Genomic DNA, 25645 nt, shown 5'->3' on the forward strand with positions numbered 1-25645 from the left:
TCTCACATTGTGTTTTTGTATTATTTTCTCCAAATGGTTTCTTTGTCTCTATTCTTTTTCCTTCTTAGGACGTGACTGTGAGAGAAATCTTTCTGGAATATTTGCTGCCTTTAACAACCCCTCACCCCCCATTTTTCTTTCAGTATATACCACATAAGACTGTCTTTTTTTTTTCTTCCTCGCCTACACAGGTTAAAGTATGAATCTTTTGGCTTGCCATTAATATTCTGCATAAGCTCATCTCTGCCATCTTTATTTACTCAGTTATGGAACAACTTCCTAATGCTAGATGGGCCTTGTGTGAAGTTTCAAAAGACAGTTCTTGCTTTCCGTAAGCCTCAGGTGGCAAAGAGAAACATGTACAGCGCAGTGCACGCAATTGCACATCTCTCTGACTTTGTCACACATGTTTGGGCCCAAGCAGCCATTGTGTCTGGGTTTGGGTTTACCGTGAGTGTAAGCAGACCTCCTGCTTCTCCTCCCTTCCCCACCTCCAGACTCTTCCATCTTTCTTGTTCTCAGCACCCTCTTTCTCCTATACCCTGTAGTCCTTCGATGCCTGCGACTTGCTTGCTATGTAACATGTTCCTTCTATCAACAATGATCTCTTTACACGTATCTCTTTTTTCCCCACACCTAACTCTGTCTCCTCCTCTTAACTTCAAGGTTAGGATATAGAGGAAAGAATACAGACTTAGGAATCCTACTTGGATTTGAATTCCCGCTTGACCCCTCCTAGCTTTTTAAAGGCAAGATTTAAAAAATACTCTCGGCTACAGCTTTCTCATCTCTAAAATGGAGATAAAGGTACCTTGCAGTATTTGCAAAGCACCTCAGTCAGCCCCTCACCTGCAGTAGGCATTCAGAAAATGCAGTAGTATGTGCTGACTCATCTTCCTTTCTCACCTTTACCATGCTCCTACAGTGTTGACTATTTTTATGTATGTATGTATGTATGTATGTATGTATGTATGTATGTATGTATGTATGTTTTTGAGATGGAGTCTCGCTCTGTCGCCCAGGCTGGAGTGCAGTGGTGCGCTCTCGGCTCACTGCAAGCTCTGCCTCCTGGGTTCACGCCATTCTCCTGCCTCAGCCTCCCGAGTAACTGGGACTACAGGCACCCACCACCATGCCCGGCTAATTTTTTTGTATTTTTAGTAGATGCTCCTGCCTCAGCCTCCCAAAGTGCTGGGATTACAGGCGTGAGCCACCGTTCCCGGCCCAGTGTTGACTATTTTTGTAATTTTAGTTTAGTGATAAAAACGTCTGTGGTGTTGTATTATTTATTTTTCCTAGGTCCTCGGGTAAAAGGCGCTTGTGGGAGCATGGACAGGCTCCATGCTCTCAGTGTGAGGCTGAAGGAACTTCTACATTTGCTGTTAATGATAGAGCTTTCTCCACATCTGTATTGATAGGGCTTCCCACAACCCCAGCCCTTAATTTATTTTAAAGCCTTTTTACAGTTTTTTGTGGGAAGCCTTGGAGGTTTTACAATTTTTTATTTTTATGTTTTTAAAACTTTTAATGTGGAAATAATTCCAAAATATTAAAAATATTAAAAAATAATTTTATAAAGAGTTTTCCAAAAGTAGTACAAAGAATACTCATATATTCTTTACTCAGGACAACACCTGTTGTTAACATCTTATGCCATTTGCTTTATCATTTTCACTCTAGCAATTTACCTGTAGGCCGACAATTTTTTTCCTTAATTATCTGTCAGTAAGTTACATGTATCCTGGCTGTTTATTTCTAAAATGCTTCAGTATGTATTTCCTAAAATAGGGATATTCTCCTTTGTAATCACAGCAGGGTAGATACTGCTCTTTAGTTGTCATGTCTCTTAGCCTTTAATCTGGAACACGTCCACACCCTTTCTTTATCTTCTATCTTTTCCGATTTTGAAGAATACAGTGCCCTCTCCTCTTGCTTAATAGACTGTTTCTCATTGTCCGACGTTTCCTTGTGATTAGGTTGAGGGCTTGCATGCTTGGTCAGAGCACTGCATAGGTAACCTTGTGTCTTTCTCAGTATGTGACTCTGGAGACACATCTGTCATCTGTCTTTATTGAGATCTTTATTTTGATTAACCTGTTCAGTGTATTGGCAGATTTTGCTGAATGAATTTCTCCTTTTTTTTTTCCTTTCTTATAACTAATAAGCAGTCTTTGGGGAGACACTTAAAGACTGTGTAATATGTATGCTGTTCCTCATCAGAATCTCCCTCTGGATTGAGCATTCATTGATAACTTTTTGCCAGAGTGAATCTTTACCATATGTTTGCACAGTGATAATTTTACTATTCCAGCAATCTCCCCTCTTTTAGCAGTCAGCCCCTGTCATTCTGTGATACTCATAGGGACTCCCTTCTCTGCTGTATAATTTATCTGCTGTTATTAATATGGACTCATGACTTCCTATTTGTTAAAAAAATTGTTTATAATTTATTGCTGTTCTTGATTGTTTAGTCTTTAAATTGTCCCAGGTTTGTACAGAGGAAGCCACTTGAGTCTGGTTTCTGTGTCCTTAAGACATGGCCCCATCGTTTTTTTGAGCACTTCATTGTTTTCTGTCAAAATAAGGTATTACAGTCTCATCTTATAGATACTCTGACCCAGGCCTGGAATCAGCCAAGTCTCTGAAGGGACTCAGTTCTTTTTATTGGAGAATGGTATTAGTGACCAATACCTGTACAGTAGATAATATTCATTGCTACTGAGTGTTCCTCTGTTGTGTAAGCCTTTAATGAAATTGAACACTGGCTGCCATGAGTTGCCAAGTTAAAATGCCATGACTTTGCCTTTTAGCCTATGGAAAAGTTGTAGCTACCTGTCAGTGTTTGGTTGTTTTAGCAGAGTAACTGGGCAAAGTGTTATCAATTGCCTATCAATTGTATGTTTAAAGGAGAGAACGAAGATAGTTATGTGAATACAAGCAGTGTTGGTTAATGAGATTTTGAGGGTTTTTTTTTTGGTACTGTAATAATTGCTACCTCATGGAAAGGTAATACCCTGTAATAACACTCAGTTTTTATTTAGTTTACTTAACTCCCTTGTTTCACTTTTCCCAGATTTGCAGTGGGTATAAATCCTGTCATTTTGTCAGACTGGGAAATAAATTTGGGGAGGCCTGTGAAACTTTTAAGATTCTGGATTGAAAGGTAGTTTTTGTTATAATTTCACAATTCTTGGAGCCTACAAGAATGTCTTTACATAAAATATGTGACTGCAAGATATAAAAAATAAACTCAGGAATCTAAATTTTGTACCTTTTAACTTCAAATATTTGATTATAAATTATTTGAGCAGATATTTCTTGGAAACTATTCTGAAATAATTTCAAGTTTATAGAAAAGCTGTAAGAATAGAACAGATATTACATCTTATAAACCTTAAGCCCCTATTTTCCAACTGTTAACATTTTGCCATATTTGCTTAATCATTCTGTCTCTTATCATTTCTTTCCTGAACCATTGGAGAGTAAATTGTAGGTCTCATGTCCCTTTACTCCAAACGCTTTGTTGTGTAGTTTCTGAGAATAAAGGTGTTCTTTCATAACCACGGCACAATACCAAAACCAGGAATTTTAACATTGGTTCCATGTTAATCTGTAAACCTCATTCAGATTTTGCAAGTTGTCCCGATAATATCCTTAATAGCAGCTTGTTTTTATTAAGGATTCACTCCAAAATCATGTGTTGTGTTTAGTTGGCAAATCTTTTTAGTCTTCTTTAGTCTGGAACAGGATCTCAATCTTTGTCTTTTGTTAGTGACATTTTCTGAAGAGTTACAGACCATTTTTTTACATAGATGCCCCTTCGATTCAAGTTTGTCTCATGTTTTCTCATGACTAGATTGAAGTTATGCATTTTTGTTAGGAACACTATAAGTGATGCTGTGTCCTTAGTGCATGCTATGTGAAATGTGATGTTAGCTTATTTCTCTATGGTTATTTTTCCTTTTTTTTAAAAAATCATTTGATTCAGGTGTTATCTGCCAAAGTTCTGCTTTCCCCTTTGTTATTTATAAGCCTTAAGTGAGCATTTCTCCAACATCTTTGTTGTGTTTTTAACAACTTCTTTAACATTTTAAACATCTTTTCTGTTGTCCAATTTTTAACAACAAAGATGTTAAAAATCAGAAAACTCAGAAAAGCACATGGTGTATTAAAATTCCATCTAGGAATAACTGCCATTAAAGTTTTGGTGTCTCCCTTTCTGTCTCTTCAGATGCAACTTATTAGTCTAGACAAAGCAGGTTTCTCAGTGAATAAAACATGCTCTAATGGGATGTACATCCTGGCACATTATAATAGTAGTCATTTATTGAATATTATGTGCCAGGCACTTGATATAGGTGCTTTCCTTTTATCAATCACTTAATTCTTCAAAACGACCTTATGAGATAAGGTTGATGATTCTTGTCCTCCATTATGGCATAAGGAAGTTAAACAACATACCCCAAGTTAAACAGATATAAAGTGATATACCATACTGTGATAAAGACACAGGCAGGTTGGTGTCAGAGGTCATCTTCTTAATCACGGTGATAGACTAACAAGTTATAAACTAACAAGTTAACTTAAAGTGGTCATAATACTGAACTGCTGTGAGGAGAACTGTGACGACACTGTTACCTATAACCTGTGATGGTTTGTACTTGACTAGGGTTTTGTCTTATAGCAAGACCTCCATTATTTCCGTAAGTGGTGATGTCTCTTAAATGGGCCTGCCACGGCCTTCCTTGGTCCTCCCTGTGGACATTCTCCCCTTTTCCCCTCTCCTTCCCTTATGCTGACCTGTTCTCAGTGGTGTGCTGGTTAAAAAGAAAAAAAGAAAGCCCTCATTTATATCATTTGCCAATTTCAGTGGTGTAAATACTCCCATAATGGTTGATTTCAGGTATCCACACCACATTACGAATACAGATTTGACAAGAGATGTGAGTTGTGAAGACATGCAGCAGGACACCATTATGTGGAATTTCTGCTGTCTGGATACAATAGATACAAACTTCCAGAGCATGGAGAATAGTATGTTGTGGTAAATAATTAGAAAGTGATAAGTTTTGAGTATTTATGACATTTGTTTTTAATGCAGTTTACTTAGTTATAAGCCTATGTCATGTAATTTTTAATAATGGCTGAGTTTAACAGCTGTCTTGCAGAATTCCTGAAAATTTAACAATGAGCACTCATGAGCCTACGCAAGCCAGCTCCAGTATACCACTGTGATTACTTTGCTGCTGACTGGGCCCACCTTTGAAAATCTATGGCTGACACTTCCTTACTATCTAAGATGACATCGGTGCCATCCTGTCTTTCACTCTTCCTCCTACAGGGCTTTCTATCTCATTCTCCTAATCCATGTCTACTACCTTCCCTGTTCAAAGCCCATTTCTTTCCATTCATCCCTGCACTGTAATTTGACTCTTCCCATCCCCCAAATATGTTTCCCTTTCCCATCACACTTTTTTTTTTTCCCCCATCAAGTTACTTTTCCCAGTTAAAGGAAAGCCTCAGACCACTAGTATCTTGGGACATGGAGAGTCTCCCAGCAAGATGTTGGGTCTCATGAAGTGAGGAAATCTTTGGTCTAAAAAAGGAAAATATGTTCTTAGAATTCCAGGGTTGAAATCTAAGTGAAAAAATTTTTTTAAACTTAATATATAAAGGAAGTTACAGTGCCATTATTATAGTATGTAGCTACTCTAAGAATTACTTCAGGATGGGGAGAAGTGAGACCATGGCTACCATTTAAAACCCTGTTTTAAAGTAACTCTTTTATAAAAACCTGTTTTTATTTGCAAATAAGTGATTTGATAGGTGATATTTTAGATCCCAGTTTATTTATATGGGGGTGGGGGGAGCTAACCTATATTTACAGAATAAGGCCTAGTATAGATGTCTTTTCCATTAGTTTTTGTGTCATCTGTCAGCAAAACTAATTAGGACCCCGAAAAAATTGTCAGTTTCAGGGATACATTTCTCACTAATGAAGAAACATGGAAAATATCTGTGTAAGGGGATCACGCTGTTTCTTAAGTTCAGATTATTGGAAGAGGGTGATGATGTAGGTGTATACTCTTCCTGAGGTTGGGTCAAACTAAAATGATAATTGAGAATGTCTTGAAAATTGCCCTTGTTAATAAGTTGATCTATTTTATTTTATTTAGAAACATGGCAGACTTGTTCACTGTGTAGCCAGACTGATGTATCTATTTATTCTGTAGGCTGGTCTTTCCCAGGCACAGCAGAGTAATTTATTAATACCAGGGTATTATTTAAGGATGGTAGGATTAAAGCATCATGACAAAAATTGTTACCTAGATCTGTTTTTCCTCGTTATTTTTTCATCACCATTCTACTCATTTAATCTTTAAAAGCCATCTCAAGTAATAGTAGGTACCTGGTTCTACTGGAGTAAAATGGGCGTTAGTGGTTGAAATGCAGTTTGTTATTTGCTGTCAGTGACTTTATCAGTGTGCAGAGAATACTCCTTCAAGGAAAACAGGTATTTTTAATTCCAGGTGCCTTTGGAATCTAAATTTCAAGAGGCTTTGAAATGAATGGAGCTTCTGTGTTCTCTTCTATTGAATATTTTGGGCATAAGGTAGTGTGACTTAATATTAAAAACAAACAAACAAACAAAAAAAACAACAAAAAAACTACAGACCAGGTGCAGTGGCTCATGCCTGTAATCTCAACATTTTTGGCAGGCCAAGGCTGGAGGATCACTTGAGTTCAGGAGTTTGAGACCATCCTGGGCAACATAGGGATACCTGATCTCTACAAAAATTTAAAAAGCCAGAAGTGGTGGTGCATGCCTGTCGTCCCAGCTACTTGGGACGCAACAGGGGGAGGATCACTTGAGTCCTGGAACTGCAGGCTGTGGTGAGCCCTGATTGTGCCACTGCACTCCAGCCTGGGAAACTAAGTAAGAACCTGTCTCAAACAACAACAAAAACCCAATTAAAGGTATGAAAGCAATTTAAAACTTACATGTAAAAAGAGGTTCATATTGAAAGCATTGCTAAAAGGATTTCATCTGCCTATAATTAGCCACCTCCTCTGTCCCCAAAGGAAGGCCCAGACTTCACTAGTATCTTGGGGCACAGAGAGTCTCCCAGCAAGATGTTGGGTCTCATGTGAGGACAAGATTCTTGATCTTGAAAAGGAAGATATATTCTTAGAATACCAGGTTAGAAATCAAAGTGAATTTTTTTTTTTTTTCCTGTAAAAGTCCAGATAGTAAATAATTTAGGCTGTGGGCTAAGTTCTCACGTAATCATTACTTTCTATGGCCCATTGCAGTGCAAAACTAGCCATGGATGGTGGGTAAATGAATGGGTTGGGTTCAATTAAACCTTTATTTATTGACAGTGAAATTTGAATTTCATGTAATTTTCACATTAAAAGGATTAAAAGGCCTTCTTTCTTCCCTAACCCTAACCCCCACACCCACCCCCACAAAATGTAAAACGGGATGGTGGGAGGCTGGAATTGACTTGTGGGTCATAGTTTGTCAACCTAGTCATAGTTTGTCAACCTATGCTGCAAAGGATGGAACTTTTCATTTGTACTTTTTTCAGGCTATGAGGATATTTCAGTACCTTGAGAAATGGACTCTTCTCATACACGCTGCAAAAACATCTTTTTAACTGGTTGCATCATGCCAAAGAAGATTACACATTTTACCAGGCTAAGCTTTTCAAAAATGTTTCCAAGAGAGAGTCTTATAAACAAGACAAAAGTCTAATTCTGAGTAGTAACTGAAGTCAGTGATAATTCTGTTTTACCACCTGTGATATTCCTTGGATTAGGATACTGTTGAATGCTCCACTGTGGTAGTCGTAGTAGTCATGGACCCACTGGAGCATTGTTTGTTAATAGACCTGGTTCCTAGGTTTGACTTGATGATTTTTGCTTTTTAGTGTTTAGTAAAAAACTACCTTCTGCTCAGTTATGCTGCTGGGCTTAGTAAATTGTGACCACAGGGTGGTATGTTTCTCTTGTTGGCTTTAATTGTTGCTAAAATCAAAAGGAAAAATATTCTGTACGTAATGAGAATTTACTCCCCTAATTATGATGCTAAAATGGCCCAGCCTTCTCTAGATTGATTTTTCTATAGTGCATTATTAAGATTTATATAGTATTAAATCTCAGTGCTTTAAACCTTGATGCTTTGTAATCTTTTGTTATGGTTACAACAGGAATTATATAGTTCATAATTGGGAGAATGCTAATAATTAGGACTGTATTTCATAGAATATATTTAGCCAGTGGCCTTGATTTAAAAAAAAAATCAATATATAAAAACTACTAAAGAGTATTTGCGGCTGGGTACGGTGGCTTACTCCTGTAATCCTAGCACTTTGGGAGGCTGAGACGGGTGGATCATCTGAGGTCAGGATTCGAGACCAACCTGGCCAACACGGCGAAACCTTGTCTCTACTAAAAATACAAAAAAATTTAGCTGGGCATGGTGGTGGGTGCCTGTAATCCCAGCTACTCAGGAGGCTGAGACATGAGGATCGCTCGAACCTAGGAGTTGGAGGTTGCAGTGAGCTGAGATCACGCCACTGCACTCCAGCCTGGGCAACAAGAGGGAAACTCCGTCTCAAAAAAAAAAAAAGCAACTGAAAGACAAAGATGTCTTACCTTCTAATAGTTGCAAAGTCATAGACAAAGTTATTGGCTCGAGATTTTTGTCTGATTTTATGGGATTAATGTAGGGGTGGATAAAGAAGAGTAGGAATGTCAGATGGTCAGGAAATACAAATTATTAGAAAAGCAGCCTCCTATTGAAATAGGTTAAAAATATTATAGACCGAGAGTTGAACATGTTCCAGGAGCTTTCCTATACAGTCATGTGTTGTTTAAACTATGGGGATACGTTCTGAGAAATGTGGTATTCGGTGATTTTGTTTGTTGTGCAAACATCATAGCATATACTTAACACAAACTTGGATGTTGTAGCCTGCTGTGCACTTAAGCTGGAGCCCAAGCTCGTCTTCTTTGCACTCTACCCTTTCCAGGCAAGCCTGTTGCTGGAGAATGTATGGACTTGGTAATGATTTATGGGATATAGAATTTAGAGAATCATTGTCAACTGGAACACAGGAGTTAAGGAGCATTCTGAGTATAAGGATGTGATCATTTATTATACCCCCTCCATCCTCTCTGCCTTATTTTTGGATTTTCTTCTATATCTCCCCCTGCCCCTCCCCTTTTTAACCCATTCATCAAGTAAAGTTTTCCTTCATCTTGTTGATTAACTTACTTGTCTAATGACCTCCACTAAAATGTAAGTTTAAAGAAGAGAGAGCGATCTTATTTTCAGGTTCATTCTGTATTGTGAATGCCTAGATGATTGCCTGGTGCATAAGTGCTCAATCCTTATACTTGTTTCAGCTTACCAGAATGGGGGCATGGTTTAGATGATAAATTTGATTTTCCCTTAAATATGATGTTTGATAAAGATAGGCTGCGAAGAGGAACCTTACTAATGTAAACTTGCTATATTGTTTCCTTTCCTAGGGTGATTGTGTTGTTACAGTGCTGCTTGCTGAAGAGGACAAAGTTGAAGATGATGTAGTGTTTTACTTGGTATTTTTGGGTTCCACCCTCCGACACTGTACAAGTACTCAGAAGGTCAGTTCTGATACATTGGAGACCATTGCTCCTGGTAAGTATTTGAATGGGATCCTTACTAGCTTTTCCTAATTCTTAAACCCTTTTATTCTATGTTTATTAGTATAGAGTGACAGGAAGAGTGAAGTGTAGACAGTGTAAAAAAATTTAGTTTATAAAGCAGTTTGAATATCTGGTCCTGCTGGTATTGGAGCAGATTGCCAGTTTTTTATTGCTGTGCCATTTTATGTATATTACTGTTATGTCGGCCACCTACCAAATTCTGTAAATTATAACTTATTTAAGAACTGGGATTATGACAGTTGAAAGCTGTATTTATCCTCCTACTTGGCAAAAATGATGTTGAAAATTCAAGGATTTAAAGATTCTAGAGAGTCTCTAGGTATATTATTTCCAAATTTTCATGGACAGGGAATAAAAGAAGGTAGTCAGCATAGATACCGATTTCTTTTCTGAAGAGTATTAGATATCCTTCCTTGTAACCCACAGCTCCAGTCATCTTGTTTCCTGTGATGTATATCATACAGAAAGGCTTTTCTGGAACTTGAGGTCTGCTCTCTAGCAGGTACCATCCAGTATCACCATTGCTGAACAGTTATTATGTGTTGGTGATGGGGAGAAACAGCTTCTTAACCTAGGTATAATCAATCAGTCCGTGACTCAGTTCTCATTAGGAAAGGAATTGAGGTAATTTTTATAAACATAATACTTCCTATAATAGGAACACTTTAGGGTTAAAGTTCGAGGGCTGTGTGTTTATATACCTGTGTGTGCATATATATCTAGAAAGGGCATATAAGTAGATACAAGGAGACTGCAAGCAGATATAAGGGAAAAGGCAAATATAACAAGCATGGCCTGTGTCCTAACTGTGATCCTCAGTCACAAATCCCAACAAAGTCCGTTCTATTGGTGGAGAGGGATGTACCTGGAAGCCCTTACGCCTTTACTGGTAAGGTCCTTAAATTAGGTTGGGCAGCAGGCAATTACTTTCCCAGAGTCACTGAACTTGTATGACAGCCTGGAGCTCTAAGTTTGTACCAGATCCTTGTACATTGTCCTCAGCCTCCCTTTCTGAGCTCTAGTTCACATTTCTTCCCTTGACTTTGATTCTAGTGCCACTTTATATGTGTCTGTGTAAGTACCCTTGCCCTGCCTACCCAAGCCAAGCAGAATGGGTATTAGACTCTGCTCCTTTCCTCTAATTTGGTCCGAATCCTCAGAAATCATTCCTGACCCCTTTGCTTTGGCCCTGGAGTCCTACCTAGTACCTGGCTTTTCTTCTGTTTTCTGCTAATCATCTCTGCTCTTAGCCACATTCCAATATTTTTCCATCACGCTTATGAGGTCAGATACCAGCCCCCCCCACCCCATTGCGCCCATCCCATTGGCCTGAATGTTCTGCTTCCCACCTAAATTTAGTCAGGCAGCTGATATGAGGTGCCTCATCACAGCAGAGGTAACAGAAGGATTAGAGTCCTTGAAAGACCTTTTTTTACTTCTGGAAGGCCAAATGCAGAGTAAGGCAACACTTTAACGTGTGAGCCTTTGATACGTGTGCAAGGGTACCAGTGAGATCCTTAGTTGGTGTAGTAGAAACTCTATTAACTAAGCAAAGGAGATTCCTGACCGGACCCTCTTGCTCCGCTTATCACATATGAGATTTTTCTGGTTACTTGTCTTTTTCAGCGACTGTCATTTGGCTTAGTTTGGTAATTTATTGTGGAGGGGTAGAGATAGAGGCATTTTGGGGGTTAACTTGTTTTGCATTTCTTGTTTATATCATGGGGTAAATTCTTTAGCCTGGACCTAAACTTCTTTAAATCTGCCTTTGTGGACTTAGACTTGTGTGTTCCCTTCCTTCAGGCCCTTAACTCCGTATCACCTCCTCAGTGAGGCCTTTCGGTCCAGCTCATAAAAATACACAGCTGCCTCCTCTCCACATTCCCTATCCCCCTTTCCTGCTTTATGTTTCTCCATTGCACTTTTCAACTTCTCACATATATTTTACTTATTTATCTTATTTATTTTCTATCTGCCCCAACTAAAGTGTCAGCTTTATGAGGACAAGGATCTTTGTTTGGTTTCTTCACTGGTATATGCTAAGAAGGCTGTTCTAGGAAACTGTCACTTGATAGAACAACATTTCACACATCCAGCTTCCCAGAAGCTGCTCTTCTAGAAAGATGTGTATGTATGTGAATACACCCACACTCGCACTCACACGTAGCCCCCTCCCCGCCCCCTTTTTTTGTTTTTTAATAAATTCAAAAGAGTCTCTGGCTTCTTGAGTTGCATTTTTAGCTTGGAGAAGGAATCCGATGATTTTTGTGTACCAGTTAGCTGCATTGATAGCCTCAGATTTCCTGTTTGCTGAGGGCAGTGTTAGATTAGTCAAGAATCTTCATGGAAAGTCCAGTCTTCGTGGAAAGTCCGTGCAGTGCACTGTGCATCCCAGTTCCTGGATAAATGTGCATGGTCTGTTTGTTGCAGCAGCTACTGCCTACAGGGATGTCTCTGCACTCTTTGTGCTTACGTGTGGGACTAGCTCTGCAATTTCTAGTCATTTTGGCTAAGAGAAGAAAAAGAGCTTTGTGCCTTGTTCTTGTCCCCCACCCCCCACCCCAAGAAGCAGTCTTGCTGTGTTGGCCAGGCTGGAATGCAATGGCATGATCTTGGCTCACTGCAGCCTCCATCTCCTGGGTTCAAGCAGTTCTCCTGCCTCAGCCTCCTGAGCAGCTGGGATTACAGGCGTACCACCACACTTGGCTAAATTTTGTATTTTTAGTAGAGATGGGGTTTCACCATGTTGGCCAGGCTGGTCTTGAACTCCTGACCTCGTGATCTGCCCACCTCGGCCTCCCAAAGTGCTGGGATTACAGACGTGAGCCACCGTGCCCAGCCTCTTCTTGCTTTTATTATTATTTTTTAATTTTTCATGTTTCATCCAGATTGCTGGCTCTGATTTTTCTTTGAGTTCTCTGTATGTTTCACTGTGTTTTGTAACATTTTAGTTTTTCCTGAAACCAAAGGATTGATTAACCTTCAAAAGGCAGCACTTTTTGATGTTAGTCTGTAACCTTTTATCAAATCAATATTTCCCTAAATAGAGTTGACACATAGACATTCTAAATTATCTCCTAATAAATTGTTTTGACTTCGGATATTGAAATTGCAGGCCCATCTCCCCACCCATCTCAGTTTTCTCTCTTTTTTTGCGTGTTTTGTAATAAGTCCTACAATGAAGTGTGTGTGTGTGTATCTGTCTGTCCCTCCCTCCTGCCCCCTCTTTCCCCATTCTCCTGTGCGTGTGTGTGTCTGTGTGTAATTACAAAGAAGTTGTAAAGGCCTTTTAAAGTAGTTATGATGTGATTTCCCCTCCTTTTTAAAAATAAAGTATTTTAAGCGTAAGTAGTAACATCTTAGAGGGCAGGTAGGTGGAGACTTTGACTTTCTATTTTATCTATCTTTAAATTTTTTTTTTTTTTTTTGAGATGGAGTCTTGCTCTGTCGTCCTGCTCTGTCGTCCAGGCTGGAGTGCAGTGGCGCGATCTCGGCTCACTGCAAGCTCCGCCTCCTGGGTTCACGCCATTCTCCTGCCTCAGCCTCCGAGTAGCTGGGACTACAGGTGCCCGCCACCACACCTGGCTAATTTTTTTGTATTTTTAGTAGAGACAGGGTTTCACCGTGTTAGCCAGGATGGTCTCGATCTCCTGATCTCGTGATCCACCCGCCTTGGCCTCCCAAAGTGCTGGGATTACAGTTGTGAGCCACCGGGCCCAGCCTGAATTGTTTAAATGTTTACAGTGAGCATGTTATTTTTATGATACATAGTAATTTTTGATGAAAACATTCTGAAGGCTGAAAAGAATGTCCTATCTTTTGAAAATAAATCCATCTTTGTGCTGATTAACACTGGAGGCTAACCAAAGCGTTATAATAAAATATTACATTTAAAACACCTATGAAAGTGGCTAGTTCAAGAATATAATTTGCCTTGAAACATAGCTTGAGATGGAAGTATACTTGTAATAATGAAAGATCTTGCCTTAGTAATAAATGAAAGTAAAATATTCCATTATTGTCCCTTCATAGAAAACAAATACAACCCTAAATGACATTTTAATTAACTAGTGATTTTCCTCTAAAGCTGAGATTTGTTTTTTTAAGACCTATGTAGGATTGGCAAATAGTGTACAAAATCTGGACATCCTTTGAAGATAATTGTTGGGGTGGGATGGGGGCATAGAGTACTGTTTTATTGTGTTCATTTTTATTAATGAAACTGTGAATTTAGACCAAGCAGTGATTTCAGAGTGGAAGATGGAACAGGATGTTTAATGGGTTTTGTATAATGTTTTAGTAAAAGGCTTTGATGCAGAATCTTTCATAAAATGAAATCTTTTTTCAGCATGTCTGTTATTTTTAGAATTCACAGCAAGGGTTCTTGTTTGAAGAACTACAAACCTTTATTGACTCCAAATTTGACTCAGCTCTGTTATATTTTCCTTTTCTTTTTCACTGATAAGGGAGGGTATTTTATAAAGTAGATTTGTCATTAAAAAAGAAAAATACATTTACCTGATCAGAAGTTCTTTTGGGTTTAAAGAAAAAAATTGCAGCCCAGATTGCAACAAATGGTCTGAGTTATAATATGTTATGTCTTTCTTTTTCTTTCTCTCTTTTTTTTTTTTTTTGTTTTGTTTTGAGATAGAGTCTCACTCTTCTGTCCAGGCTGAAGTGCAGTGGCACAATCACAGCTCATTGCAGGCTTGACTTCCCAGGCTGAAGTTATTCTTATACCTCAGCCTCCCAAGTAGCACTAACCATCATAAGTGGCACGTGTGTGTGTCCATCATAAGTGGCTGGCACGTGTGTGTGTGTGTGTGTGTGTGTGTGTGTGTGTGTGTGTAGATGGTGTCTCCCTGTGTTGCCCAAGCTGGTCTCAAACTTCTGGTCTAAGTGATCCTTCTGCCTCCACCTAGCAAAGTGTTGGGATTACAGGCGTGACCCACCATGCCTGGCCTCTTTCATTTCTCGTCAACCAAGAATTACTTTCTAGCAGCAGGTGTCCAGTATTACCAAATTGAATAGCATATTTGAAAAGAAGTTGTAGACTTTTAATTTAATGGGCTTCATTAGAGAATTCTGACACCCCCCATCCCCCAGCCTGGCTCTGCCCCTGGCAACGCCTGTCAAGGTAATCAGTTATTTTTATTGGACTTTTTCTAACAGTCTCCCTATTCTGAAATACTCTCAAGCTATCTCTAGACAGATGAGATTTTATATTCTACAAAACTTAAATTACTGTCCTAATACTAGTTAGTACATATAGTGGTTATACTGGAAAAACAGAGTGAGAACTAGTTGAAGAGGAAAAAAATCTGTTGTCTACTGTCCTTAGTTGTAATTTTTTTTTTTTTTTTGAGAGGGTGTCTCGCTCTGTCGCCCAGGCTGCAGTGCAGTGGTGTGATCTCTGCTCACTGCAAGCTCCGCCTCGTGGGTTCAGGCCATTCTCCTGCCTCAGCCTCCCGAGTTCCCGAGTAGCTGGGACTACAGGCGCCCGCCACCACGCCCGGCTAAGTTTTTGTATTTTTTAGTAGAGACAGGGTTTCACCGTGTTAGCCAGGATGGTCTTGATCTCCTGACCACGTGATCCGCCCGCCTTGGCCTCCCACAGTGCTGGGATTACAAGCGTGAGCCACCGCACCCGGCCCTGTTGTAATGTTATGAGGAAATTATATATTTCATAACTTTGGAACCATGAACACAGCACTGGAATCCTAGGGCATACAATATTAAGGGAGTGATATCCTCCCAAGGGGGTGAAAATTGCCTTTTGGGACCAAAAAAAACTTACAGTGATATATAAAACACAGTTACACAAATTTGTGGTATATCTGTGGTATTAAAGTTTCATGAAGTGAGGAGTGAGTAGAGAATAATGTCTGAAAAGGCTCTTTGGGATATGATAATGGAAGAAAAGGCTGAGAAACACTGCCTTAGAGGTGTGGGCTGGAATATAGTGGAGCACATTTTTAGCATTAAATCTCTCCTTCCTCCTCTAAAATGCTCATGGTGAAATTCCTGTGCCTACTCTTTGTTCTCTTCTGATTAAATACTCCTGTACACAAAGAGACATTTTACACATATACCAAATTTGCACACTACTATTAGTTCCCCAAAACCCAGCAGTGGGTGTATACTTCTGCACATAATCCTATTTCCTATTAGAGTCTGAATCTGAAGACTGAAAATTTGTTTCCTTTAACCCTATCATAGACACTTCATAAGGAAGAAAAAGACACCAGATTTTTAGAGACTTTGATGCCAAACTGAAGTAATAAAGATATTATTTTTATATTTTCCATCATTTTTTCTCTTATAAGGTGACATTTGTGTGGGACTGGGCTTGGCTGGCCCAGCAAACACTTTTAGGGTTTCTTTTTGGATAGCTGATGAAACAAAGTTCCTATTGTTTCATCCTCAAAAGAGAGGGCGCAGATGGGATGCATTCCACTTTTAGCTTAATAGGAAATGAAGTAATTCTTGGGCTGTGCTTCAGCAGTTTTGTTTATCAGTAGCAATATTTCGTTTCCATGGGTGCGGTGCTCCATATAGTGAGAAGGAGCCTTCAGGAGAGCTCTCCCAACCTCGCACACACACACCTCCTGACCTGCCAGCATAAAAAAGGTGCAGATTAGGTGATTTTAAGAGGGTCATCAGTCGTTAAGTTTTTGTTTCTCACCTAGGTGCTCCTTGTGTTTTTATTTATTCTTTCCCTCCTCACTTAATTTTTTTTAGTTCTATGGTGCCAATGGCAAGCTTTGTTGGGCCATGCTGGAGAAGCTCTTTGTAGAGTATTAGGGATCTGTTTTCCTTGAGTTTCCTAAACAGAAGCATTTTAATAGCTAATAATAAAAACTACCAGTTTTAGTTGCCCATTTTATGCCAGATACTTTGTGCACAGCTCTAATGTTTTTAACAATCCATAAGGTTGATGGTGTTCTCATTTTGTGTGCAAGGAAAACAGGCTTCAAGGTTGAATGACTTTCTCAGGATAACCAAATCTGTTGCAGTGGAGCTGGAGTTCAAACCTAATATTTTCTACTTGACAGCTAATTGCCAGCATACTTGATGAGGATCCCTACAGTTTACTCAGCTGGGAGCAGACTTCTCCCACCCCATAATTTATATTTCTCTTGTAAGTGGACTTGATAGTGTGAGAAGTTCAGAAATTAATTCCTAATTTAAAATACGGAATTAAAGTTTGGGCCTTGTTTCTTCCAATAGTTTCTCTCTCTCCTTCCCCTCTCTAAATCCTCTAGAGTAGCTGCCTTCATAAGTTCAGTAAAATTTTCAGAACTTCCCTTTTTAAAAAAAGATTGAGATTTTTATTTTCCTTTCTTGTTACCAGGAAATTTAATCAAAGGAAAAACACCATGGAACTAACTGAAAATCCTGCTATTGTTCTTCTTACTGCAGCTTCTGTTTTTATGCAGAAAGTTAGATTGTGGTTATTATATCAAATTGGATACAGTTTCCCATCCCCATGTCTTTGCAGTGTAATTGTAGACATTGTTAATAACCCTGCAGTTGGCCAGGCACGGTGTAAGGTATAATCCCAGCATTTTGGGAGGCCGAGGCGGGCGGATTACGAGGTCAGGAGATCGAGACCATCCTGGCTAACGCAGTGAAACCCCATCTCTACAAAAATACAAAAAAATTAGCGGGGCATGGTGGCGGGTACCTGTAGTCCCAGCTACTCAGGAGGCTGAGGCAGAAGAATGGTGTGAACCCGGGGCGCAGAGCTTGCAGTGAGCCGAGATCGTGCCACTGCACTCCAGCCTGGGAGACAGAGCGAGACTCTGTCTCAAAATAAATAAATAAATAAAATAACCCTGCAGTCTTTATGTACAAAGGTAGTCATATGACTAATGACCCTGTTGCAAATAGTCATGTCTCTAGCGCTAACTTACGATAGTAAGAGGTTTGGTGTAGGCATACGCGGTGATTTTAGTTTTATTATTGAGTCTGTATTATGTAACTTTTTAAAAAATGCTGATTTACCCCCCAGGTGCTTTATCAGAAAGGTTATAGGAATTAAAAAATACTCTTGAGAGCCACTTGAACCTAATGGAAAACATTAATGTGAGAGAGTAGGCCTGCCAAACTGATCGTGGTTGATTTCCGGACAGTAGGGTGAGGTACTTTATTCTTGATCAGTAGTAACGCTTCCGATGTAAAGTTTAATAAAGACTAATCCAGGAAACCCTGAGTTCTGCACTCATCTTTTAACCCTCAGGTTTTCTTTTGAAAAAGAAACCTCTAATCGTACCAAACAAATTCCAGATTTATGGCATATTTTACTTATGATGATTCATAGTTTCTTCTTCAGATTTTGAATTCATGTCTGAAGGGAAAATATTGGATTAACAATTGGACAGTTTCTCAGGTATCTCTTTCGTGGCTATTTCTGACATTCTGCCTTCTCGGTTATACAGTTTGATTTTAGTTATACACAGAGCTGACAGTAGCTCACACATCCATCCATTCACCTGCTAACAAACTCTGCTAATGCAGCAGAAAGAGATAAGCATACTGTTGTTGCCAAGCACAACCCCCACCCCCCAACACACACCCATCCCACCTTGTTCTGTTTCTCTCCCTGTCGTTAGCCCTCATCCCATTCTGCCTGAGTAAACAGTCATTTTAGCAATTCGGGACAAATTTCTGTGCTGATACTTTACTTTGGCACTTCACAGTTTTGGGTAAGGTAGCATTGCTTCACCATGGCTCTTTGCTGTGTGAATGGTGTTTACTTTTAGTGGTATTGTGACTCCCTTTCTGATTCAAGGGTTCAGGTTTCTCATCTTTGCATAGGCCCGAGGAAGGAGATCAATAAGAAAGGAAAAGGACTAGTTAAATGGATAGGGCTGTGGATATTCTGTTTTACATAGTGTAATCTCTCTTCTAAGGCACTGTAAATTTAAGGTTTGAAGGCATAATTCAATTTGGATCTCAGATTACTTGCATCATCATCATTGAATTGTGAAATTTTGGTCTTTATTGACATTTATTCATATCTACCTCAAAGGACTTTCAGAAGTTTACAGATTAGCTTAATTTTGGATAAATGGGACAGTGCTATATATTGATTCTGTTGACGAACCACAGCATTTCTTCTTTAAAGCAGTTCTCCTGACTGACATACGTATCACTCCGTCCATCCATCGTTCATCATCCATCCACCATCAGTTTATTTGGAAATTAAGTGAGGCTATGTATGGTGTTTTGGGTGATAATAATAAAGAATTTAGGAGGCCCCTTCTAGATTTTATTTATTTATTTAGAGACAGGGTCTCTGTCTCCCAGGCTAGAGTCCAGTGGCACGATCTTGGCTCATGGCAACCTCTGCCTCCCAGGTTCAAGTGATTCTCCTGCCTCAGCCTCTCTAGTAGCTGGGACTACAGATGCCCGGCTAATTTTTATTTTTAGTACAGACAGAGTCTCGCCATGTTGGCCAGGCTGGTCTCGAACTCCTGGCCTCAAGTGATCTGCCTGCCTCGGCCTCCCAAAGTGCTGGGATTACAGCGTGAGTCATTGCGCCTGGCCTAAGTCCTTCTTAATTGCCATCTCCTTTGTGAAATCTTCCTGCTTTTGCCCACATATGGAATGCAGCACTCCTCTCCCCAAATTGCACTGTATTTAGATATTTAGGTATTTTAGATAGGAAAGTTCTTGTAGAACTCTCATTTTGACTTCATTGCAGTTATCTGCAACTTGATTCTCTGTTATGAACCGTAAATCTCTGGGGAGTTGAGGCTCCTTACTTTACTCATCTTCACCTTCTGATCATAGTGCCTGGACTTGATGGATGTCTAGCTTTTAGCTCTTGAACAAAACTGAGTCAGATGTTAGAGAATATTTTAAAAGAAACATTTTCTGCTAGAAAAATAGACAAATCTTACTAACTGAATCATTTGGCTTGTTTCTGCTAACATTGATGTCTGTGTAGTTAGGCTGGCTGCCCTTCAAAGAAATATTGCTTTTTTCCCCTAATTCTCTTTCATATATTAAATGCATAAATACCGCATATACATTATTATAAAGTGTGCATGCATGTGCACATGCTCGCACTTTCACACACACACCAGGCAGAGTATGCTTCAGCTTCCTACAGCCTTCTTAGAAAGAATTCGACTCGGAAGGCAGTGGGAGTATCGTGTGGATTCAGTGTTCATGTGAAGACTTATCTTCATGGTTCATGAACCAATTATTCTTGCTTAAAAGTTACACTAGCCCATCACTCCAAGTGTTAGGCTCCTCTTAGGCAGGGACTTAGCTCTTAGCCTTCTTCCTCTTCAAACACATTGCCCTGTTTATAGGCAATGTGATACAAAACCCTTGCATCCTGATATAATAGACCATGTCCTTTGGCATCAGCCTCGGCTCTGAATAATGAATTCTGCACCTTAATATCTGTGTAACATGGGGCAAGTTACTTCTTTAAGTCTCAGTTTCTCATCTATAAATTGAGAACAATACATGCCTCATAAAATTGTTGTGGAGAGATGACTGTCAGATGCCTGGCATGTGCTAGGTACTTGCTTGGTAAATGTTTCCTACCACCCTAAAATTACACAGCAGTGAGAGATTTCTTTTGCCACAGGATGAGGGCTTAAGGAGGCCCTTGGGAAAAAAGCATGTGGAAAATTAACTTACTTATTATTCTGATTACATGGAAGAAACATTGTCTCTTTCAAAGACAGCAGAAAGCTTAGTTCATTCCAAGTCTGAAACCTCTGTTGGCCTGTGCCCGTGGTATGGAAATTCAGTCGCGGGGACCATGTAGAGGGTTTCCCTCCATGCCCTTAGCTGTAGAAGAGCAGTCTGAATGTGTTAGAGATTCAGGGAAGTGGCATGTGCATGGGTGCCCATGATTAATCAGGCAGAGCACAAAGTGGCATTACCCAAACAAAAACATTAACTCTACTTTCTTTTCTGTCATCAGAAAGATAATGGGAGAAGGATGGTGATAGGAGCATAGTTCTGGCTATTTGAGATCAGTGTGTGAAAACAGGGGAAATACAGTGTGCATTGTGATGAGTATATTCTGAATATTGGAAATATTTAATTCTGTGAGGCTAAAATTTCAAAAGAAAGCCCGATTCTCCAAGAAGGTCTTACCCATAGACACGTGGTGTTAAATCTTGCTGACCTGGCTCCAGCCGAACTCTTTGGAGTGGCATGCAGTTTTCTGCCTCCAATCATCACTCCTGAGGTGCCTGCCAGTCTGTACACTGGGCACCATGGAGTCCTTGGCATGTTTGCGTTTCCTGAACTGGGCTCCCAGCCACAGCATTGCATTATCCTGATGCAAACCAGGTAATTTTATTGAAGTCCTCATTACATTAGTGGTTGAGATGGGAAATAATGTCTATCTGAGAACAAAAATCATTACTTATTTTTTAGGCCTTGGATTGCTCATAGTAGTAAAATAAAATCAAGTAATGATGTACTTTTCCAAGTGCTTCATCATGTGAGCCTTTGTATTGTGATAATAAAGCAAGTGCTAGTGAATCTGTAAAATTCTTGCTATATAACTTGTATGAGTGATATTTTTTCCTGTTATGTTTTCAGATCTAATTTAGTTCAGTAGCTATTGGACTTTCCATCATATGCTAGGCCTTGAAGGTCCTTCAGCTTTCATTCTTAAATCTGTTCAAATTGAATAGCCCTTGTTGACATTCAGAGCCTGTTCGGTTCCAGATACCGTGTTATAGGCATGGTGAAAGCTGGGATACAAAGTTTTTTGTTTTTTGTTAAGGGAATTCATATTTGCAAATAATGTTAAAAGCTGAAAATGGAGTTTTAAGAAGTTTGGAAAAATGCTGTCAGAGCTCAAGAGGAAGGAGGGGGTGTTTTTTAGGAGGAGAAATTTGTATGTCGTGAAATAAGAGCTAAGAGGACCCACTAGCGTCCTTTCAGCAGTGAGGCTCTAATACTGTTTTATTTGCTGCCTGTGTTTCCTTTAGGTCATGATTGCTGTGAAACAGTGAAGGTGCAGCTCTGTGCTTCCAAAGAGGGCCTTCCCGTGTTTGTGGTGGCTGAAGAAGACTTTCATTTCGTCCAGGATGAAGCGTATGATGCAGCTCAATTCCTAGCAACCAGTGCTGGAAATCAGCAGGCTTTGAACTTTACCCGTTTTCTTGATCAGTCAGGACCCCCATCTGGGGATGTGAATTCCCTTGATAAGAAGTTGGTGCTGGCATTCAGGCACCTGAAGCTGCCCGCGGAGTGGAATGTGTTGGGGACAGATCAGAGTTTGCATGGTGAGAATTTATATGATCTACAAACACACTTTAAGTTTGTGATATTTCTATTTTTTTTTTAATGGGGCTACTTTTCTATGGTCATCATATTCAGGTCTTCCACAGAGGCTGCGTAAATCTTAGAATTACTGTAGGAAAGTGGCCTCAATGGCATCTCTTCTAGGTTCTTCAATTGAGCTGTTAAGCATGTTGTTGCAGCGAAATGACCCTAGGGATTACCCAAGGAGAGTGGCACGTCACCTTCCTGTGGGTCTGGATTTCAGATTTGATCTCTCGAGTGTAGAAAGTGACACGCTCTTCATGAGGAGAGTAGCAGAGTTACTTTTTGGTGTTTAATGATCAAAGACATGGTTTTCATTATTGTATTCTGAAATTCTCTAAAGATAGCCTGGAAGTGAAGGGGAGGAAAGACTGGGCAGTGAGTGGGAGGAGCATGAGAACAGGGTATGCTCTGAGAAACCACACACTTCCTTAACCAGGTTAGTGTCACTCTTACTGACTTTATCTGTTGGCCCTCCCTATGAGAGTTCACTGAAGAAAGGACTTTTTGTTTGTTTTTTGTTTTTTTTGAGACGGGCTTTCGCTCTTGTAGCCCAGGCTGGAGTGCAGTGGCATGATCTCGGCTCACTGCAGCCTCCACCTCCTGGGTTCAGGTGATTCTGCTGCCTCAGCCTCCCAAATAGCTGGGATTACAGGCATGTGCCACCATGCCTAGCAATTTTTTTTTTTTTTTTATTAGAGACAGGGTTTCACCATGTTAGTCAGGCTGGTCTCGAACTCCTGACCTCAGGTAATCTACCCACCTCGGCCTCCCAAAGTGCTGGGATTATAGGCATGAGCCACTGCGCCCGGCCAGAACTCCACTTTTTCAAAAATATTTACATAGTAAGTCCTCTTACTCAAACAAGGGTTTTCCCACATAATTCTAGTAGCCAATGACATCTACTTGATGTCATAATTGTATAGATATTTTTTAATGAAACATAATGTGTACCTGGAGTTCAATAAGTAACATCCAGTTTCCCTTCTGAGTTCAAGTCCAATTGAACGATTTGGGAGTCCTGAGATAGAAACCAAAATGTTTATTACTGATGAAATCTAGATTGGAAGCCTGATGTTAGAGCTCCTGCCAGAAGGGTCTGCTTGTACTTTCTATGTCTTCAATGAAAGAGCTGGTCAGTCACCCCATTGCCCTGTAGAGTCCACCCAGCCTTGAGTATTGAATTATGTTGGGTAAGCAGACCACAAGTCACTCTCCCCACAGGTGAGCAGTTCCTGAGGAGAAATACCCAGAGGGGCCTGAGCCATAGCATAGTTAGTTTCTACACTCAGATGAATTTTGTTTTCTTCCATGGAAGAATGGTAAAGAGGTCTTTGCCAGCTTTGATTCTCTTAAATCTACACTAAATTTAACAGTTAAACCTGTGGTCAGCCGTCAGAACGGTGTCCCATACTGTCGTGCATACTGTCAGATTCTACCTGGATAGTCCTGCCCAGGTAAAACCTGAAAGGAAGTATCAAATCAAGGAAGAAAGGATTTATCCTTTTCTTCTTCTTTTTTTAAGTATAGTGTCCAAGAAACTTCTGTCTTGCTAATATTTAGAGATCAGAATATTTGACATTCTGAAAAGGCACTCATGCCTTATATAAACCTGGTGATGGGCCTTAATACCTCTAGCTCCTCCTATTTCTGTATTGATACACGAATGTTTATTCTGGCTGCCTTTCACAAATCAGTGTCAAGATAGTACTGCATTAGTTATTTGTGGGGCTTATGGTGTTTTATGGTTTTGTCTTGTCTTGTTTAAAGAGGGGCCCAGGAGTTGGATAGTTTTATGTTACCATGATTAAAAACAACTATTAGAAAAAGCAAACGTCTGAAACTTTGGACATATCACTTCCTCTTTCTCTCTCTCTTTTTTTTTTTTTTTTTGAGATGGAGTCTTGCTCTGTCGCCCAGGCTGGAGTGCAAGGGTGCAATCTCGGCTCACTGCAACCTCCATCTCCTGGGTTGAAGCGATTCTCCTGCCTTAGCCTCCCAAGTAGCTGGGAATACAGGCACATGCCGCCACGCCCTGCTACTTTTTTGTGTGTTTTAGTAGAGACGGAGTTTCACCATGTTGCCCAGGCTGGTCTTGAACTCCTGAGCTCAGGCAGTCCACCCGCCTCAGCCTCCCAAAGTGTTAGGATTACAGGCGTGAGCCACTGTGCCCGGCCACTTCCTCTCTTTGGGCCTTAACTTCCTTGTCTTTAATAGGAGGGAATTGGCCAGCTTTAATTTTTTTTTGTACTGTCAGTGTACTGGTAAATTTTCTGTTGCACAAAATTGCTCAAGCAGTGCTAACAAAGGCCAAACCAAATTTGAACACTTGAGGAAGGAAATACATATTAAAACCACAATGAGATATCATTACACATTTATCATAATGGCTAAGATGAAGAATACCAAGTGCTGGCAAAGATGAAGAACATATCATATGTTGCTTGTAGGAATGCAAAATGTATAACCACTCTAGAAATATTTGGCAGTTTCTTGTAAAGTTAAACATACACTTAGCGTATGACCCAGTAATCCCACTTTTGGGTGTTTATCCTAGAGAAATGAAAATCTGTAGTCACCAAAAAGTCTGTGCACAGACGTGCTCATAGTAATGTTATTCATAATCTTCAAAAACTGGAAATAACCCAGATTTCCCTCACTGAGTGAATATGGAAGCAAACTATAATATATCCATACAGTGGAATACTACTCAGCAATAAAAAGAAGCAAACTGTTGACATATGCAACAACTTGGATGTGTTTTAAATGCATTATGCGGGAAAATGAAGTCAGTTTCCGAAGGTTCCATACTATATGATTCTATTTATATGATATTCTGGAAAATGCAAAATTATAGAAAAAGAGAACAGATGAGTAGTTGCTAGGGGCTGAGAGTGGGGGAAGTCTGACTGGAAAGAGGTATCATGAGGGAATTCTTTGGGTTGTTGGAGTTGTTTTGTCTTGTTCGTGGTGGTGGCTGTAAGAATCTATGCATGTGTTAAAACTCATAGGAGTGTACATCCCCTAAAGGTGAATTTTATTGTACATATGTTTAAAATAATAATCAAAATAACAAAAGAAATTGTGTAAGTTGTATACTTTGCAAGGTGAAATGCATGCAAGTGACTTGATAGAACTGTCTTTAAGTCAACAACTGGGATGAGGAATCTGATTTTCTGTGCTCAATTCACATTCTGCAGTTTAAATTGTTCTATTAATTGATGATTAGAATCTGGGAACACTGGGTACAGTAAGGGGAGAGAAGCATCAGTTAAGAGTTCATCATGCCTGCTGTTGAGGGACAAATGTAATGGAATAGTCTGTTCACATCAATGAGTTGCACATCAAATACTTTTAAATAGGTATTTAAAGGAGAAAGGTACAAAGTAACCATGATGCCTGAGGTAATACAGGTAAATAAGGCACCTTGTTACATAACAGGACTTCTTGCTGTTGAAAGCTAGGATGTTTAGAGATATTCTAGCCTAATACTTACACAAAGTAGTTTATGTAAGATTTATGGCTAATCCTCCTACTGTTTTAATTGTTTAGTTGCATTGCTTTTTAGCTTTCTTCAGGTCAGTGACTCCTTTGGAAATTGCTCAGATTTCTCCTT

The 25645-nt window shown here is 39.7% G+C and overlaps 1 protein-coding gene across 22 annotated transcripts in view; it reads left to right on the forward strand.

Annotated features, from left to right (window-relative positions):
• Window positions 1–25645, forward strand: part of AKAP13 (A-kinase anchoring protein 13) — a 360797-nt gene that overhangs the window by 124419 nt on the left and 210733 nt on the right. For all 22 annotated transcript variants that reach the window (XM_055362877.2, XM_031002130.3, XM_055362887.2 and 19 more), the window contains exons 3-4: window positions 9541–9688; window positions 21693–21989. In XM_055362877.2, the coding sequence (XP_055218852.2) occupies window positions 9541–9688; window positions 21693–21989 (445 nt within the window). The remainder of the gene's footprint in view (window positions 1–9540; window positions 9689–21692; window positions 21990–25645) is intronic.

Source organism: Gorilla gorilla, chromosome 16 (genome assembly GCF_029281585.2).
Source record: "Gorilla gorilla gorilla isolate KB3781 chromosome 16, NHGRI_mGorGor1-v2.1_pri, whole genome shotgun sequence".
Taxonomy (NCBI): domain Eukaryota; kingdom Metazoa; phylum Chordata; class Mammalia; order Primates; family Hominidae; genus Gorilla; species Gorilla gorilla.